Source organism: Cyclopterus lumpus, chromosome 17 (genome assembly GCF_009769545.1).
Source record: "Cyclopterus lumpus isolate fCycLum1 chromosome 17, fCycLum1.pri, whole genome shotgun sequence".
Taxonomy (NCBI): domain Eukaryota; kingdom Metazoa; phylum Chordata; class Actinopteri; order Perciformes; family Cyclopteridae; genus Cyclopterus; species Cyclopterus lumpus.
This window is the reverse complement of record NC_046982.1, coordinates 15,522,139-15,541,770: the sequence shown is the minus strand read 5'-3', so window position 1 is coordinate 15,541,770 and position 19,632 is coordinate 15,522,139. Positions and strand designations below refer to the sequence as shown.

At 43.2% G+C, this 19,632-nt stretch overlaps 1 protein-coding gene across 14 annotated transcripts in view; it reads left to right on the top strand.

Moving 5' to 3' along the window:
- tnk2b (tyrosine kinase, non-receptor, 2b) overlaps positions 1 to 19,632 on the top strand; it is a 47,592-nt gene that overhangs the window by 17,046 nt on the left and 10,914 nt on the right. For 9 of the 14 annotated variants that reach the window (XM_034554538.1, XM_034554533.1, XM_034554537.1 and 6 more), the window contains 7 exons: positions 3,468 to 3,579; positions 3,697 to 3,908; positions 14,021 to 14,198; positions 15,184 to 15,254; positions 17,146 to 17,415; positions 17,697 to 17,849; positions 18,654 to 18,817. In XM_034554538.1, the coding sequence (XP_034410429.1) occupies positions 3,828 to 3,908; positions 14,021 to 14,198; positions 15,184 to 15,254; positions 17,146 to 17,415; positions 17,697 to 17,849; positions 18,654 to 18,817 (917 nt within the window). In that variant the 5' untranslated portion in view covers positions 3,468 to 3,579; positions 3,697 to 3,827. Of the gene's footprint in view, positions 1 to 3,467; positions 3,580 to 3,671; positions 3,909 to 14,020; positions 14,199 to 15,183; positions 15,255 to 17,145; positions 17,416 to 17,696; positions 17,850 to 18,653; positions 18,818 to 19,632 lie in introns of all 14 variants that reach the window. The other 5 variants (XM_034554534.1, XM_034554536.1, XM_034554526.1 and 2 more) reach the window with 4 other exon arrangements.

Sequence of the window (19,632 nt, the reverse complement as noted above, 5' to 3'; positions counted from 1 at the left end):
GATGTTTGGACTGGGAACATTGTACCGTTACGCCCACCGCTTGTCTGCTCTGCTTTTCCTTGCTCTCCATGGCGGGGGCAGAGAAGGCGTTCGCATGTTTTAACAGGCTCCGCTTTACCTTCCCCCTGACACAAGATGACTGACAAATGATGCTTCTGAGGTCAAGGTTGAAGCCCCGGCATTCGGTCATCGAAGAGGTTTTTCCAGAATACTGGCGGAGAGTTTGTGAAATGTGGCGTTTAGTGGAAGCAGAGAGGCCATAAAAGTCGATAAAGAATAGATACAAAAAACAGCAATGAGAAGATAGATTAAAAAGGATAATTGCAAGTTTCTTTTGTCTTTAATTTGCTCACTAATGGCAACAAATTAAAACGTTTAAAGAGCAAGGTAATGACATACAAATACAATTTTATTTGTCAGGAACATGTTGGCATACTTCTTGTCTTCCATGTCTTTTCTTCTTTTGCCTTCGCTTACTTATTACAATTAATTTTGCAATGGAAAATTGTAAGGAAAGAAATTGTACGTCATTGTACATGAATATTTGTACACTACTCAGCCTTGCCCTGTAGTCGTACCAACCACCATACCGTCTGTAATGGAGCGTGTTAACTTCATCAGGAGGAGGCGGTGGGCAGCAGTAACCCCACATGACACCACAGCTCAGCGTGCTCCATTTGTCATGGCCTCGATTGGCCAGGATGTCCACGCTCTGTGCTTCTGTCTCTCCCCCACTGCTCCTGATGTCTACTGGCTGTCTCTGGGTAACACTTTGCCTCTGACTGGTGCAGTTCATAGTTATTACTGTAGTGTTGGATTGTTTTTGGGTAACTTCAGTATTAAGGTTAGTATATATCCCCCTTTGCACAGACTGTATGAAGTGTCCAAACCAACTCTCTGACGCCTGCAGGATTATGGCCCAAATTATGATCACGACTATTTTGATCAGTATTGAGATCACGATTATTTATCATTTATCAGGATTATTCTTTTTGTTGCCAAAATATTTGTATGCATTTTCAGATTTCAATACATTTGCCTTCCATGTTGTACTATATTCCTGCTAATGTTAAAATGTGGGGTGCATAATATTTGGGGGGAAAAAACTGACTTTTTCATTTTGTGCTTGGCGAGGGGCCAGCCAGCACCAGAGAAGAGATCCTCCCACTTTCCCGGAGACTTGAATCCCCCGGGCAGACGTGCAAAACGAGTAACAAACAGTATATTCTTCTTCTTCTATTAAGTTTCTCACAGGCTGCAACTGTGCGCATGCAGAGGCTCCCCAAAAATGACGCCAAAATAATTGCCAGCTGGTGGCTGCCTGTTACAGAGTTTTCTGTGAGCAAAGCACACATTTTAAATGCCGATATCACAGACAATCGTGTTCTTTTAATTGTGCAAATTCAAAATAGCGATTGTGATAAATGTTTGATTAATTCCTTGATACTATGTGTGATGCCAGCTCTCATTGGCAGTGGGACTGTTGGCCTGCAGGACTTAGACAAGTGTGATGATGCTGAATGGGAGTGTCAGACAGCTTGTTAGCAAATTGAAATTGAATTGAATTGAATTGAATAAAATCAGCATTATGTCCAGTGGTAAATACAGAAATACAGGCCTCTGTGTTGCTCTGTATTGTGTCCGCATGCATGCACAGTGTTTTTGAGTTTAAATATGTGTTCAGTGATGTGTGTATGTGTGTGTGCCTCTTAATGGAGGTGCATGCATGTTTGTGTATTTACCGTGCAATATCGCGTGACAGCCGGCCTCCAGAGGAGCAGATTCATCAACAGAGTAGAGGGGAGACAGAGGAATGAGAGCAAAGAGTGAATGTAGCTCAGCGGGCTGCAAATAAGCGGCCTGAGGACATCGACAGGGCTGGAAGAGAGAGAAAGAGAAAGAGAGAAGAATAAAGAGTGACATGGAACGAAAGGGTGGAAGACGTATGAGTCATTTAGATGTGTTACAGATTTGCTCAATGGCATCGGTGCTTGGACTGCAAATGTTCAGACTACTCCTTGGAAAAGACCGGGAGGTGCGCACACACACACACACACACACTCACACTCACACTCACACTCACACTCACACTCACACTCACACTCACAAACACACAAACACATTGTTCTTTTATTCTATTTTACACTGCATCCAGATGTCCACTCAGCAAGGATCCAGATGGCCTGGATACCCTGCTGGAGAGGTGCTTTTGACGCACAAGCACACACACACACACACACACACACACACACACACACACACACACACACACAAAGCAGCATGGCCGTGTTTTTCTCCCTCTCAGAGGGTGGATTAACTCGCCTCATTAGGGCTCCCTCGCCTCTCGCCATCATCTCTCCTCCCCCTCCCTACCCTGTCAGCCTGCCTCGCTGTTATTGGCTGCCTCTATCAGAACCACTGCTGACTGGATCGGCGTGACTACAGGACACAGGAGACCAGGGAGGAGGTGTGATTGGTTGATGTTGCCACGGTAATAGAAAAAGGCGGCCACTCGGCAAATCATTCAGCCGGGGCTGATATGGAAAAAAGAAATCAAGTGGAGGGGTGTGGAAAGTGGGTTAGAGGGTGAGGGACTGAAAGGAGGAGAGGAGGCAAAAAACAATAACAACAGCGAGGGATTAGGCATCGACCGAGCAATCATAAAGTCCATTTAGGACAAAGCGCCATAAAAAAAATCCACCCAGGCCGTGAGCCGTGATCATCAGTGCTGAGCTGCCTGTTCGATTGGACAGCTGCTCAAGATCTGTGTGTGTGTGTTGGGGGGGGGGGGGGGGTGGGGGGGTGAGCACACAAAGGAAGGATGAACAGGTGAACAATGGTAAACAGCTCCTGTACGATCGCTCCCCTTCACTGCTGGTGATGAAAGAGAGGAGGTGTGATGCCTGGGGCACATAAATAGAGGGAGAGAGCGACATGCTGGATATGAAGAGCATGCGTCAGCACTACAGCAGGGCGAGAGAGCAGTTGGACCGGGAGAGAGAGCAGAGATGAGCAAGGTGGAGAGCGAAGTAGACAGATAGATTGAGAGTATGGTTATTACTGTGGCGTGAGATGGGAATACAGAAATAGAGCCTGCTGGATTTGTCACCTCCAGTGCCACGCCTTGGCTGCATCATCCCAATGCTCCATTCGGGCTGCAGCAGCTTCCACACATGGGATTCCCTTGTCTCGGAGGACCAGTAAATGAATTTGGAACAATCAGTGAAACACCTCGGCTGCTCTCTGAAGATTTAAGCCACTCGTAGGGGAAAAGGGACAAACTACTGTATTTTAAGGACGCGGACTGTCTTCTGTTTTTCTTCAGTAGGGGAAGAATCGCTGCCTGCCCTCAGCAAAGAAAATAGAGACTACGTTCATTCTGCATCAAGAATGATTGTCTGCAGCTTGCGAGAGGAATGCATTCCTAAAAGCTATTCCCATGAAGATAAACACTTGTGTCTTTACAGGATGGCCAGTCAGTGAACACAGCCCTGTTATCACTGTGAGGACATGGGGAAGTCATTGTCTGGCCGATGACAAGGAACGCTGACTCAACCTAAATGAAGAAGAGTATTGGAGGTATACAGCGGCAGCATATTTGGTCAAGTGATTAGAATTATTGTGTTTGGTTATCTGAACTAATGCAGGGCTGTACCGCGAATGACATGCAGATTACTGTACTCTTCCTGATGACAGCACAGAAGACCTCAAAGCGGGCTGACTGACTGACTGACTGAGTGAGTTACTCACCGACTGGAGCTGTCTGAGGCGTTTGAGGACACGTAGCCCCCGGGGGGCTGGTAGCGGACGGGCGGGGGAGCCCCACCATGGGGGAGACGGCCGACTACCAGAGACTGCAGGACACGTCAGAGTCTGACTACCAACGCCTGCCCAGCGATGACGAAGAGGTACACCTCTACAGTTTCCTTCATTGTAGTCGTGATCCTGCCACAAAGCTTGAGACAAACATGGATGACAATGAGCACTTTCAGCAGGTATTATGGATCCTGAGCGCATGAGATGATGTTAGGCTTTGTTGAGGTGTTTCGCACAGCAGACAATATATTTAGGATTCTAAACTGGCTGATCAGTAGATGGCTCTCAGCACATGAACATGTACGGTAGCTTTTGTTTTTTCGAAAATGTGCACAAATGTTTGTTTTTGTGGTGTGAATTTCAGCAACAGTGTTGCACATTTTAGAGTGTGTGCAGATTTGAATCTGGATGTACAACGTGTGTGTGTGTTTGTGTGTGTGTGCGTGTGCGTGTGCGTGTGCGTGTGTGTGTGTGTCATTACCCAAAACATATTTTGGTAAATACTCGCATGCTGAATGGCTGAATTCCATTTAGCTGCTTCAGTTGTAGGGTCACACTAGCATGACGTACTCAGACACTTTTATAGAACAGACCCATTGTTAATGTTATTATTATTATTATTATTATTATTATTATTATTATTAACACCTGTGCTTTTCTTACCATGACCAGTAATTGTCTGCTTGATTAGTGTGTAAATATAATTCCGTATCAGATCTCTATAAGTGCTCATTCCTCTGTTGCACAGAACCAGCTCTTTTCCACTCGTATCCCCGTCGTGTCCGCCTCACTCTTCTCAACCACCACATACTCACACTCGCCACACATAGCACTTCTCACCCTCACTCAAGGGCAAAAGTGTGGTTGCTCGGGCTCTGCGATATTACGTAGAATTTATACCACAGCTAATTTCACAGTGAATTTATAGTAAATAATGTGTTTCTTGGCTCCAAATGAGGTAAGACCTGTGTGGAAGTAGCCTGCCCCATAATGTAACTGTCATTCGGAGGTGGCAGCCTAGTAACAGCCATGCTGTTGTTGTGAGTTGTGGCTGAAGTGTATTTCTGAGCAACCTCAATGTGGCAAGGCTGTCTCTTTAAACACCACACGCATACATACACATGCATGCAGCAGTCCAGATGAAACAAAGCTCTAAGAGGAAGAGAAGAAGGAAGAGAATGGAGAGAGCTTAGAGTCTGTTGACTTCCTCCAAATACACATACACATTGTTTTATCCCAGCAATCCTTTTCTGTTTAATATATATCTAGTTCTAATATGCTATGGAGCATGCAGGGATTAGTGAGCTTCAACCAGAAGTTGCTGAGCATGTATTTTTGTACATATTCTCCATCTCATTGTAGCACAGACTGTGCTTAATATTTGGTTCACATGCTGTTGACTGTACGAGGTCAACCATCTTTGACCAACATTTCTTTCTAACACCCTCCTTTCCCCTCTTAACCAGCTTTAGGGGATCAAAGAAGAGATTGTTTATGGTGGGTGCATTTTGAGGGTGGAGGGTATTAGTGGGGGTTGTTTTGGTAGTCTGGCATTATGCATAAAGGCCAAACTACCAAAAGGGGGATGGGGGGGACGTATGTTTGGTGTTCGCCTGGAAAGCTCAGTGGGTAGTTCTGCCGATTATTGACACCCACCACCAGATGACGCCTCTCCTCTCCTCTCCTGACTCGTGATGAGGTGCTGTGGACGATGAAGGGATTAAAGGAGAACGTAAAAAGTCCGACTTTTAAAAAAAGGGTTACTATCCGTGAGATCAGAAATGACGCATCTCTGTCTGTCTGTGCATGCAGGCCTCCGTCAGAGGCCTCGTCTGTGTGTGTGTGTGTGTGTGTGTGTAGTTATTTTGCTTGCACAGTTGTAAGAGGTATTACTGTTTACTGTTACTGTTTGTTCTACCACTTTTTCACTCTGCTCTGCCGTTTTTTGGCACCCGCCACCAAACCACAGATTGATGTTTTGCAACCAAAAGGTTGCGACTCATTTTAGAAATGCACTGGCAGCGTGTCCACTCGTATCCTATAAGCTATCTTAATTCCCAACTCTGTATGTCAGTGTGAATCCAGCCGATGTGAGTGCATGCCTCTGCATGCCTGTGTCTGTGTACAGTGAGCATCATATTACAGAATCAAGCTTAATGTATGTATGTGTGTGTGTGCGTGGGTTGTAGTACTCGGACATAATGCAGACCTCACACAGCGCTTTGTTCTTCATAATCTCATTAGCCAGCAAGCCTCTAATTTGATATTACAATCATGGTCAGAAGTTTAACGTGGCCTTGGCATCCTTTCATATTCCAGTTAAACAGCCTTGGAGTCAGAGAGGGAGATGGAGGCCAGATAGTAGCAGCTGGAGAGGCTGCAGTAGCTGCTTCATTGTTTGTGTGAGGGACCCAGCAAGTCGGGCACAACTGAAGAGCGTTATTTACCCAAATTTAGATGCCAATGAGAAACAAATCACTTATGGCAAAATAATTAAATTCGATACATTATGTAAATCCCAAATTTGCCTCGGAGGGCTTTACAATCTGTACACATACGACATCCTCTGTCCCAGGAGCCTCGCATTAATACAGGAAAAACAAACCTCATAAGAGTGTAACATGGCTTTATAAAGTACCGTAGAGACTTGATATGTGTCTTATTTTATTATTGATATGCCACTTCTTAAGTTATGATTTAAGTGTTGAACACATGGACAGAAACTAAGGCAGTCAGGAAGATCTCGTAATTAATACTAAAACAATTCTGTATATATGATACAATCTGCACAACTCCCCCTGTGTGACAGTGAGTGGGTTTCACTGCAGATGAGTGGCACTAAGTGACCCAAGATCACCTATCCTCCCTATTGAATACTCAATCACAAGATGGGTGCCACCTAGTGGAATCAAAGTGGAGCTGCAGGTCGATTATTAATCACATTCTTCTAATCTCCTTAGTGAGGAGGATGCTGACGGCACTGCTGCACATTACGCTGATTTAAATCTGCTCAACATACTCTTACACATTCAGCTCTCAAATTCACTCAACATACATCCCTCATGTCATAAACACACACCCTCACACACCCTCACACACACACACACACACACACACACACACACACACACACACACACACACACACTGTCCAGCTACTGATTTAAGGAATGTGGGCTATTTTGTATCAGCTGTTTCATGTTTCACGTGTCATGTGTCGTGATTTTCCCATTTTTCATAGCAATAAAGTTGACTTTACTGAGACTGAAACAGAACCTATAGTTAAAGAAAATAGCATGTATACTTTAGGGAATTTTCACGCCATTAATGGTGTAACTCACTTTAGTGTGTGTGTGTGTGTCTGTGTGTGTGTGTGTGTGTGTGTGTGTGTGTGTGTGTCTGTGTGTGTTTGTGTCGGGGGGTGCAAAGGGGAATAGAGGGCCTGTCACATTATGTGTGCTTGCTTGAGAATTTAAAGCCAGATTCTCTGATGGGTGAACGAGTCCATGAGGAATTATTGGAGCCAGCTAGCTCCCTCAGCTATTCCTCCTCCAACATGTGAAAGCACATGCAAAGTAAAAGGTACTCAAGGGGCCGTGGACATTTAGGAGGCTTCCCGGTACTGCAACAAGCTGTACTGTACGTGTGTTAGAGCGCTGTAGCAGTGTGTGTGATAAGAGTGTTTGAGATTTAACCGCACCACCCTTTCTTTGGGCACGAAGAACTTTTACGTTTGATTTAGAAGCTTGATTAGATTGTTAAATACAATATAGTGAAAAAACCAACAATGATCTGACACCTCTATCAATAGTGCCAGAACTTTGGAGTGATCAATCCAATACAGCAAAATAAAACGAGCGCAGTTAAACAGTTCAATAAGAAGTGTTTATTGCCAAGTACGTTACACAGACCAGGAATTCGGCTTGGTCGATGGTGCGTAACAATAAACAGTGTAATACTTTAAGACATAATAGAAAAATAGAAAATATGAAAATGTACAATAAAATATGTGAAACAAACAAATAACAGTACATTAACACAAGTATATTATTAAAGTGTCATGTGTATATTAATAGAGAAAAGATGTGCCAGGGTGTGGAACAGTAAGAAGTTGTCCTAGGTGTAAGAGTCTGAGTCAGTGGGGGTGCCGCGGTTTATTGATGAGCCCAACTGCAGTGGCGTGAGGTCTAGATTGTGTCCAGGGTGAGAAAGGTCAGCAGCAATCTGTCTTGCCCGCCTCAGGGAGCTGGAGGCGTACAGCTCTTGGGCAGATTTAAGCCAACCCCAATCTCAGCAGAGCGTATAATACTCTGCGGGCTGCCCTCGGCCTCTGCAGTGGCTGCAGTGTACCACAGAATTGAACAGGTTTCTCTGATATTAGGGCCTCATTTGGTCACGTGCTGTATGTAGTGTTACACAGGTGCACAGGTTTTAATAGAAAACGTAGCGTCAACATGGTTTGACCTAAACAATGTATTTAGTCACTTGACACAGAGGGATTTCTTTTTCCAACCAAAGTTTAGAGAACTATGAGCTATGTAAAAAGAGATACATTAATCTATTGTGTGTTCTGACTGTGTGTCATTCAGTCATTCATTCACTAGATCAAATGTATACAATGTTTTTTTTCACAAGTATTCATTGCTTATGATCTTCTGACGGATATTCAGAGAAATACTCAACGCACAAATATTAATACACACCGAAGCTCTTTTTTCTGAATTTCTCATTTCACAGTAAATCAGATAACAAACACATTACTGCTATTATTGTTGAGAATGGAGACACAAACCAACACAGTATATTCATCAGCAAAACGGTAAACAATACCACATCCTCTTTAGATAAGTCTGCTGTCCTGTCTTTAATTAAAGCCAGACATTTAATAATGATATCCCCACGTTGTTGTTGTTTTCTCTTTCCTTGATCTTCATTACTCTACCGTCTGCTCAACTCCCCTCCGTCCTGTCTAGTAAACACAAAACGTCCTAATTAAAAGCAGAGGAGAGTGGCGGTTAATGAGAGGGAGGGAGCAGAGAAGTATCCAAAGCCAAAAGCAAGAGGCCCACTCAAATGCTGAAACGGTTGATTAACTAGCAAAGGACAAAGAAAAACAATGAGCAGAGAGAACAAAAAATATGTTAGAAAAGCAAAAGCTAAATAGTGTCTGGCAAGAGAAGGAATGAGAGGGGGCTTGCTGCTACTGAGGGTATGAAAAGCAGCTGGTAAGGGTTTGTTTATAGTCAGCAGAGATAACATGTTTGAAGGATTAGAGGCAGGAAATAAAAGGCAGCCCCAAATAAAGAAGAAAATGCAACGGGTTGGCCAGACCCTGGGGAGGGAGTGGAAGCTGAGAGAGAGGGGATTAATGAAGGAGTGAGGGATAGGGAGAAGGAGGAGGAGGGTGAGGGTAGGACTTTTATGCCGCAGTGGTAAAAGAGAGAATAGACGCCACTTTGACGACATAAGGGGAGCCGGCTGACGTTAGGTGGCCTGGTCTTGTTAAGATAATTGGTATTAATTTTGTGCTGTAACTTGAAAGACATCTGCTGCCTCTGTGACTTCACCAGTCTGGCAATCCGCTCCTCTGTTTGTACTATTGTAGAATATTGTAGGAGGATTTTGTGTTGTAGATGTGTGGTTGTTTATACAGTCGATAAGTGGCTTCAGTCTGCTGCTCCTGTGCCCTAATGGTTTGCAAGCAAACATGATTTTTAGGTTTAAAATGACACACATGTACTTTAAAGATCTAGATTAAAGTTGTGTGTAGGAATACAACTAATGACTAAATGTTATTATTTATTGATCTGCTGATTATCGTGTCCATTAACTCAATAAGTAAAGTCAGGAATTTGTAAAGAAAAAAATGCTGTTATACCTTTTCTAAACTCCGAGTTGATGTTTTAAAGTACATTGTTTTATCAATTAAAATCCCCAGAATTATTATTATATTAGCTGTACATCCCCCAGAAAACTATGGTGTCAGTGATAATCAATCTGAAATCTCCAAAAGTCAAATTGTGGTGAATGTTAAGGTTAATAGGTAGGGTGAGAAGAGAGCAAGCAGTGGATAAGGGAAGAAGTGGTTCGGTGTGTGTGTGTGTGTGTGTGTGTGTGTGTGTGTGTGTGTGTGTGTGAGAGTTTGGGGGGGTTGCATCACAGGAAACACGCTGTCCCTTCCGCAGTTGAATGTGACCCTTTGGCCCTGGATCAAATGCTCCTCTGGGCTGAATACCATGAAGCCTCTGTCCTCTGCACCACGCACTGCTCTGCACTGCACGGACCGTCTTACTGACTGCAGGAGGGAAAGGAGGGGGGGGGGGGGGGGGCAGAAAGATAGGGTGAGGGAGTAGAGCATGGAAACGTCCTGCAGGAAGAGGTAAGAAAAGGGGTACTTTGGGCACAAAGCGGGAGAAGAAGGCAAGAGACGACAACAAAGTGAAGATCAAATTGGAGTAATAACATGATGTAAACACTCAACATACAGCACAAGCACACAGGACTGTTCTCTGACACCAACACATCTTGTTTATCTTAAAATTGGAAACCAGAGACCGTCACTCGCTGTGGCTCTCTCGTCCCAGTTGCCCGAATGGCAAGCAATTGAATCGGGAGAAAGTTGTTCCTATTTTTAGCGCCACGCTCGATAGAGGGATGGAAAAGCAAACAGACAGAAGATGCATGCGCAAAGACAGAGAGCGAGTGTGTGTGTGCGTGTGTGTGTGTGTGTGTGTGTGTGTGTGTGTGTGTGTGTGAGAGAGGGAGTAAAAGGAAGGGAAGAAGGAGGAGTGACTTATTTGTAAAGTTCTGCAAGTTTGGATCACTGGCTCACTGCAGTCTGAGGAGGACACATGGGACTGGGCACAAGGCAAAGCTGAGAGCTGAGCTTCAAACAGCAGCTCACTCTCCAACCTTTCAGCGTATGTTCTTTGCACCCTGAAGTGCTACATGGATGCCTCTTAGCCTTCTTGTGGGAGCTGAAGCTAAAGAAGGAGCTTACTGGACGATTGCCCCGTCATGGAATGTGGCAGATTAGCGTACAGGATCTTAGGAAGTTTTTCTTCCCCCTCTCCTCTGGATCTGAGGAGCGCGTGGGCTACTTAGAATTCCCTCAGAGACTGGGACCGTCAAAAACTGGGAGGACTGTGGGTCGGGTAATGGTTTAAGAGACGAGCAGCCACCTCCGGACATTTAAACGCACTCACACTTTTTTGCACCTCTACTCATCCAGACGAAGAAATTCAGGATGCGGCGTTTTGACAAGCTGAAAAAGTCGTTCCCCTTCCTGGCGCACTTTCACGTATATCGAGTAAGTCTGGTGTCTGTCTGATGTCAGCTCTCCCTGGTCCACTGATTTGATTATTTGGAAATACGACATGTGGTCTACCCAGATGTTAGAATACAGTGTGTGTGTGTGTGTGTGTGTGTGTGTGTGTGTGTGTGTGTGTGTGTGTGCGCGTGTGTGTGCGTGTGCGCATGCACTCTCCAGCTGGACTGAGGCTGTCCTCTTGGAGGGTTGTTGTTATTGCAGAAGGATGTTAGAGCAGGAGATGTGTGTGTGTCTCTCTGTGTGTGTGTGTGTGTGTGTGTGTGTGTGTGTGTGTGTGTGTGTGTGCATTTCTCCACTACCATGAGGAATGAGTTCAGGCCAGAGGCATTTCTCAGCAGGGACATCATGTTGTTTTTTCTGCATCTAAATTCCGACATCCTTCTCTCCCCTTTCTGGATCTTTTTAGTTTTCATTTGAAACTGGAAAGCAAAATGGGCTTTATTCTTTATTTTGTAACATTTCATGTTGCTTTTAAAACAAAAAAGGAAAGTTGGGGAAGTGGCGTGGCGAAATGATGCTTTTTAGAGCCCTATACTGGACTTCTGGCTCTGGTAGAAATTGATAAATCGTAGCATTACTCCTGCTCACCTCACATCTCCTCAATGTGCATCTTCCTCTTGGTCCCATTCGAGGAGAAGTCAAGATAAGCACTTCAAGATGTTTTACATATGACAACATAACAGAGGAAAGATGACCAGTCCAGCTCAACCTTTTCTTCCTCCCACACCTGTCTAGTGTGAAACGTAATATCCTGTTCATGGGTTTTGTTAATTGGTTATTAAGTTGACAGAGAAATATGATTTGAGGGCTTAAGCACCTTGCTTTGACCCCTCATGCCTCAAATATGACACTGTCATGGAAAGAGACCCAAGAGGAAGCTGACTTGCGTCTTTGGCACCGTCCGGTGAAATAACACCTGGATGTGGACTGCCATGGTCGATCAGACTTGTGTCTGCATTGTGGAGGATAAAGCAGGTGATAGTTCACGGTATGTGCCCCATACATGAATATGTTGTGCTTTTTACAAAAAAGTTTCTTGGATACCAATGAAAAAAGTTGGTTTGTTTAAATGTTGTCAGGGGAAACTTTTGCTTTAAACTCTTAACAGTGTGATCAGTAGATCCAATAAACATGCTAATGGTAGAAGAGCATTGGGCAAAGCCTCGCAGCGTAGTGGAGCAGCCAAACAGGGTAGGGGTCAGGCATGATGTGAGAGACAGATTCAAATGACTGCAGCTGCAGTTAATCCTAAAGCCACAGGCACTGCAGGCATTCAGTGTAGCCTGCATCTCTATCAAGTGGATCTGGCAGGTTATAATAATATATTGGGTTAAGTTATTAACAGACTTGTTGTACCTGCTTTATATAAGTCAGAGGATTTCTGCTCAATCGAACATCACAGACTGTTTTTTGTTGACCTGTTAAAGGGGACCAAGCCTCCTGCTGACTCCGAGAGCCAAAGCTGCATGTTTGGACATTGCTAAAGAGGTATCAGCTGACCCACTTTTATGTGCATTGCAATTAATTTGTATCAGGATACAGACATCTGGCATAACCATTGGGGATTGAGCCCGCCCAGTAGACTGGTCTTAGTCAGACCTTGCATCAGAAATTCATGGAAAATACAGGACCAGTCACTTCCCATTAAAAAGACTCCAGTAAATACATCTTTTAAGTGTTTTGGGGAATGTTCACATCATGCCAACCTTTATGGCCCAACTAAGGTACGTACCTGGAAAAGAAGACATTCTTTTATTCCTCTGGTCACATTCATTACGTGTTAGGAAGTGTCCGAGCCCATTAACAAGCTTAGATGACAGAAGGGAAGCTGTGACCTCTGACACTTTCCTCTAGACCTTGTAACCTTGGCTCAGCGAGTACAGGAAGTTCCTCATTCACAGAGTCTAATTATTACTCAGTGGAGTGGCCCCTACGACCCAGCGCATCCACCAGAAAGGTCTCCCTGTCAATCTCTGCAGATTAGGAATGTTTGTCATTTTTTGTCTTGATTAGGTCTGTTCCCTTGCCCATTGGCACTGGGAATGACACTGTGGGCCAGTGTGAGCAAGTGTAATGCAGCAGTGGGTGAGCTTTTGTAGTGGTTCATCTCCAAAGTTCTTCACGCCTTTACTCTTTATTTAATTCCATCATCTTGATTTATAGATGTGTGAAGAAGCGAACCAGGATTTAAGATTGATTTGAGCTTTGTGTTGTGCTAGTTTCAGCTTGTCACTTTAGGTAGACAGTGATTGATGTTTTAAACTGTGGTGTGCTTTTACATTGAAGATTGATGGTCTGACGGAGAGGCATAGAATATATATATATATATATATATATATATATATATATATATATATATATATATATATATATATATATATATATATATATATATATAATGTGGTCAGATTGTTTAGGAGCTTCCCATTTCTCTCGTATCATATCACTGATGTTTACACACCGTCTACAGCAGAGCTGGCTTTTATTGGTCCACTAACAGGCATCGTGTGTGTGTGTGTGTGTGTGTGTGTGTGTGTGTGTGTGTGTGTGTGTGTGTGTGTGTGTGTGTGTGTGTGTGTGTGTGTGTGTGTGTGTGTGTGTGTGTGTGTGTGTGTGTGTGTGTGTGTGTGTGTGTGTGTGTGTGTGTGTGTGTGTGTGTGTGAGAGAGAGAGAGAGAGTCTAAGCAAGTATTTCAGTGTGTTGTAAACAATTACTGGAGATCACACAATAGATTTGAGCTCAGAAAAGAAAGGTTTTATTGTTGCTCAGTGACTTTCTATCCGGTTGTATTTTGTAGCATTGAGACCACGCATTGAGAAAACTGCTGAATGAATATTGAACTCAGTTCCCTATAATCTGTGTGTGTGTTTTTCAGAAACTGGGAAGTAGCATGCAGTGTGAGGAAGGTACAGAATGGCTGCTGGAGCTGCTGATGGAGGTGCAGTTGCAGCAGTACTTCCTGCGGATCCGAGATGACCTGAACGTCACACGGCTTTCACACTTTGACTACGTCAAGAACGAAGACCTGGAGAAGATCGGCATGGGTCGGCCTGGTGAGAAACTGCGTGTTTGCTTGTGTTGAGTTTTTGAACATTTGTGTTTAGTTTACCCAAAGGCCAAATTCTAGTTTAGTTAATTGAATTTGTTTACATTTGTATTAGTCTCGTTCACACACAACTGAATCAATGTGCGTCAGTGGTAGCTGTTTGGTCCAGTTCTTGATCCAGCTGGAAAACTCCACTTAATAAATCGACTTAATAAATCTGAGAATATTTGACCATCACGTTTCTTTTTTAGCTTCCTAAATTATTACTGCCATTATCCTAGACTATTACTTGGGTCTGCAGTAATGACTGTGTGTCATTTGGCTCACCCTCAGCATAGCTGGAGCAAATCCTCCATTTCTAACTACCCTAATATCATTTTAAAGCTACAACTGGTAATTAGGCACAATAGGAAGGAGCACTTACGTGCCACGTAAGTGTTTGTGTGTGATGTGTGTGTGTGTGTGAAGAGGATATCAGCAGTAATGTTTTAAATCCAGTTACTGAGGCCCTCAGGGTTCTCGGGTATCAAGTTGCTTAAAATTTCTACACACCTACTTCTGCTGCTCGTTTATTCATTACATATTTTACCTCCACTCATCTCACTGTTGTCTAATCCACCTTATTCGGTTGTGTTGCTTTACCTCCAATTTCTTCTAACATATAGTATGTGAGTATCCACCATCTTTTCTCTCCCCTCCCATCCTTTTTGTGGTTTTAATTTGTTTTTCCTTTCATATCAAAGTTGGGTGTTTTGTCTATCATTTATTTTGTCCTGGTCTGAGTTGTTTTCCAATTAAGAGAGATAACTTGAAAATCAATATAGTATACCTTCTTTTACTTGAATCTGAATGGATCCTCTGGGTTTTCCTAATGCAAGAAGACCCATAGGAGAAGGAGGAGAAGGAGATGATGAAGTGTAGAAGCTGCAGTCTTCATCCTTTTGTGTTCCTTTTGTGACCATCACTGCATTTCTTTTATTCTTTGTATAAAGGACAGAGACGACTGTGGGAGGCTGTGAAAAGGAGGAAAGCCATGTGCAAGCGTAAATCCTGGATGAGCAAGGTGACAAACATAGACAGGCACGGCACACTCACGCAGGACTCATTTATTATGGTACATGGTGTGCTCGACATTATGTCGCCATGTTGGCGTCTGTCTGTCGGTCACAGTGTGGACACATTCACATTCGCATGAACAATACATGATAGAAACTTTCCCCCAGTACAGACGATAAATACAGTGATTTAGCTCAGCGTTAGCTGGTCCTTGTCTGGAGCGACATGGGAGTGAAGCGTTGACACAATAACTTACAACAATCGCCATTTTCTTTTGTACCAGTCAAATGGAAAACAGCTAAATGTCTTTCTACTCCTAATCTATTTCTAAGAAAGATACCTTATACACAAGCTAATACAATATATGATACACATACAGTGCACACTGGGCAGTCTTTGTGTGTAAATGGTATGTGTGTGTGTGTGTGTGTGTGTGTGTGTGTGTGTGTGTGTGTGTGTGTGTGTGTGTGTGTGTGTGTGTGTGTGTTTGCTGTTCTCAGTGGAAGTCGTGGTGCCCAGAAGACATGGTGCTTGCCTTCTATAATTACACCTGTCTGTTTCCGCCTCTGGCACCATCCTCAGCTAAAGTAATCTGCTTCCTCAGCGTGTGTGTGTGTGTGTGTGTGTGTGTGTGTGTGTGTGTGTGTGTGTGTGTGTGTGTGTGTGTGTGTGTGTGTGTGTCATGCTGCCATGCTCTGAATCTTTTGAATGTTGAGCCTCCTATTTGAAACCCACTCAGATATGTGGTGTTTTTAAAAAGGCTTGCAGCATTATGTCATGTCTGGTCCGGTGTGAATGTGAAACCACATACGGCTTGCTACTGTTTATATCTGGCCAGTCAAATATATTTGGCACTGGGGATTCATTGACACCTCGTTTTCACCGATGATACCATTTCTGAGTACTGACCTTTTGATTATCAGTGAAAAATAAGTTCAGATTGGTCTCATTCAATAACTAGCATGAAACAACACTGACCTATATTCATTGCTTTTGAATCAAGATTGCTCTGCCTTTGAGACAGACATGCCTATTGTTACATGTTAATTGGGGTTTGATATTACTGTTAGGTATATTTCATTATTTTCCTCCATGTATGACAGCAGTACTAGTTTCCGTGCCTTCCTATTTTGGTCTTAGTTAGGGCCCCCAAACAAAGGTTTCCCATAATGGCTCTGCACAGCACACACATTGTATGGGTTCAAATTTAGGGGAAGAATAAGCTCACACAAACACAAGTACATTCAGGTCACTTAATCTAATAGTGCTTCTTAATGAGTACTTCCTAACAGCTAAGTCATTCCTGCTGTGTTGTCAGCACTTAAGCTAGGAGGCAGGAAATGTCTCTCTCCTATAATGATGGTGTGTGTCTGTGTGTGCGCCTGTGTGTGTGTGTGTGTGTGTGTGTGTGTGTGTGCTGGTTTTGGTACATGCATAGTTGCTTACTGACAGTATATCAGATAGAGGTGTGACTCTTTACCTGTCGACAATTTGAATGCACAAGGATTCTCAATATATTATTCAATTTCCTTTTTATTTAGAAAGTGCTTTTAAAAATCAGACAACCGTATACAATATAAACAGCTATTTATTTCCAATAGCTGTATGTGTGTGACTCACCTCTGTTCATAAACATTACAACAATAAAACATAAATCCTTCTACAGTGCATTAAAGGTCTGCCGTAATTAACGCGATAGTAAATGACAGCAAAACGCAGTAAAAAGTCACACTGATAAACAAAATACATTGAAGCCTATATGGTCAATGTCCACTTTAATTGTCTTGTCCATATCCCACTAGCTGTGTCTCTCTTTTTTTCTTGTTCCTCATTGGACCCTTTCACAAATCTTTTCCAGCTGAAACACTTTTTTATTTGTTCTTTCTCTTCTTCTGTAGGTGTTTAGTGGTAAGCGCCCAGATGGAGGAGACTTCCCCCAGCAGGGCCAGCCGGCCTCCTCCTTTCGTAAGCTGTCTCCCACACCTCCACTGGGCATGGGGGAGGGAGGCCTGGCCACACAGCCTAGTGGCGGTGCTCCTCTGGATGGGCAGCAGCAGGCACTGACCTGCCTCATCCCAGAGAAGGACCTGACGCTGTTTGAGAAGCTGGGGGACGGCACTTTTGGTGTAGTGAAGAGAGGAGAGTGGCTGACGTCTGCAGAGAAGGTGGTGAGGACACCTGCGCTTTAAATTGATTTAGTTCTCTTAACAGGTTTAAACTCATTTTATGTGATAGAATTGTGGCATGGTCACACAACTACAGTTATTTTCTATAAAGCCCGTTTGCATTTTGTCCTGCTGTGGAAAGGGAGTCAAAGCAAATGCAAAAATCTGGGAACTTTTAGTGTACATTTTATTCATAATGCTTCTGCTATAAAATGAGCACTGAAAGTGTAAAAAAAAAAAGTCTGACTAATAAGATTACATTTAAACTAAACCATTGTTTCCAGCTGAAGGTAGCTGTGAAGTGTCTGAAGACAGATGTGCTCAACCAGCCCGAAGCTTTGGAGGACTTCATCTGTGAGGTCAACGCCATGCACTCCCTGGACCACCAGAACCTCATTCGCCTCTACGGTGTGGTGCTCACACACCCAATGAAGATGGTAGTGGACACACGGAAACGCACACGCACAGAGAGGAATATGCACAGACAGATAAACACAATGGCACATAAACCTGTAGTCTGACTTGCACCCATATACACTTAACACAAATGTCCCTCTCAGGCTCTCTTAGACCGGTTCTTGACCTTTACAGCTTGTTTAAATCAGGTCATGCATCTTTTTTTTCATTTTATTCTTTAACTCTATTAAACAAACGGGTGACAAATAATGCAGACAAAGGTGTAACACTAAATATATAGACAGTAACATTAGACGTATGAAACATATGTTATGATTTCAATATGGTATAGATGTTGTGTGTTTTTTGTTTATTTGTGGAAGTTGTGGAAGTATCTGTGTGTGTATGACAATGATGTATATGTGTGTCAGAGGTATGTGCAGCATTACCTTGGGTCGGCCCCAGACTTTTAGGCCTTCTCATACTGGGCTGCTCCAGACTCTCTGGAAGGGAGTCAGCTTTCAGTTTTCCAGTTCTTTTGGAGGACCTCTATTTCCCTGATGTCACCCCATTGCCAGTCTGGTCCAATAATACAGTATATATATTTTTTAAAGCGAGGAAAACAATATGATCATAATAATAATACATTCAAATAATAGAGAATTTTTTTTTTTTTTTTTACATTTGTCATTACATTATTTTACATTTTCCTATTCTCACTCCCTCCTCTCATCTCCAAATAAATGTTTAATCTCTTCAGCGCCATCTTTTCCTCATCCCTTTTGTTATTTATTCCTCTGTTCCTCTTTTCACCCACTCTCTGTATCCTCTGTCTCTTCGTGAAGGTGACCGAGCTGGCTCCTCTGGGTTCTCTGCTGGAGCGTTTGCGATGTGTTCGTCCACAGGGCCCAGTGTTGATCCACACGCTGTGTCAGTATGCTGTACAGGTGGCTTGTGGCATGGCCTATCTGGAGCAGAGGAGGTTCATCCACAGGGACCTGGCAGCCAGGTAGGGGACCAACCACTTTTTTAATTGTTTGTAGGTTTTAGCAACTATAAAAAGGTAAATAAAAAAAAACTATTTTTAAAAGAGGGTTAGAGGGTGTATTATTCACATTCTCTATGAAACCTATTTTTCTTCTGAGGGATTTGTTTTACTGGTATGGTTTATATTCTTTCTCCACCCAGAAATGTACAGGCCATCAGGGAGACTTGGCTCACAAGTAAAAATGAGTCACTGGTTGGCTGACTGTAATGGGTGGTCTAAGTTCTTGGTCTTGCCCAAATAGTCACCTCACCTAACTGTTGACACTCTGTAGATGCTTGAGAATAATCTTAATGGCTGGTAGAAATGAGTCATGTTCACAGGCTGTTATAAAATGGCAATGACTACTCATGGCTTCTACAGGCTGCAAATCACGAAGAGGATTTCTCAAGCTGTGGTTTTAGACTTTTTTGAAATTCAGTTATAACCTACCAGACTGAAGGTCTGAATTGTATTCATAATACATCTCAGATTTATTCAATACCTTCAATTAAAACCTGCATTAGGTCCTGAGTTTTAGGACTGCATTCAGAGCTACTCACACAATGCACCACATGTTGTGCACAATAACTGTGGATTACATTTTATATGACTGGATCACATTTTGAACGTTGCTCAGGATCGACCATGAAATATAATGTTTTGTTCATTTCCTACTACCATTTACCGAAACCATAATGGGATTTTAAAGGTCATGTTTCACGCAAAGTTCAGTTTGATGAGTCTTTCTCCTCTCAACAAATGGTCAAACGTCATAAAAGCCTTGGAAAAAGAAACAA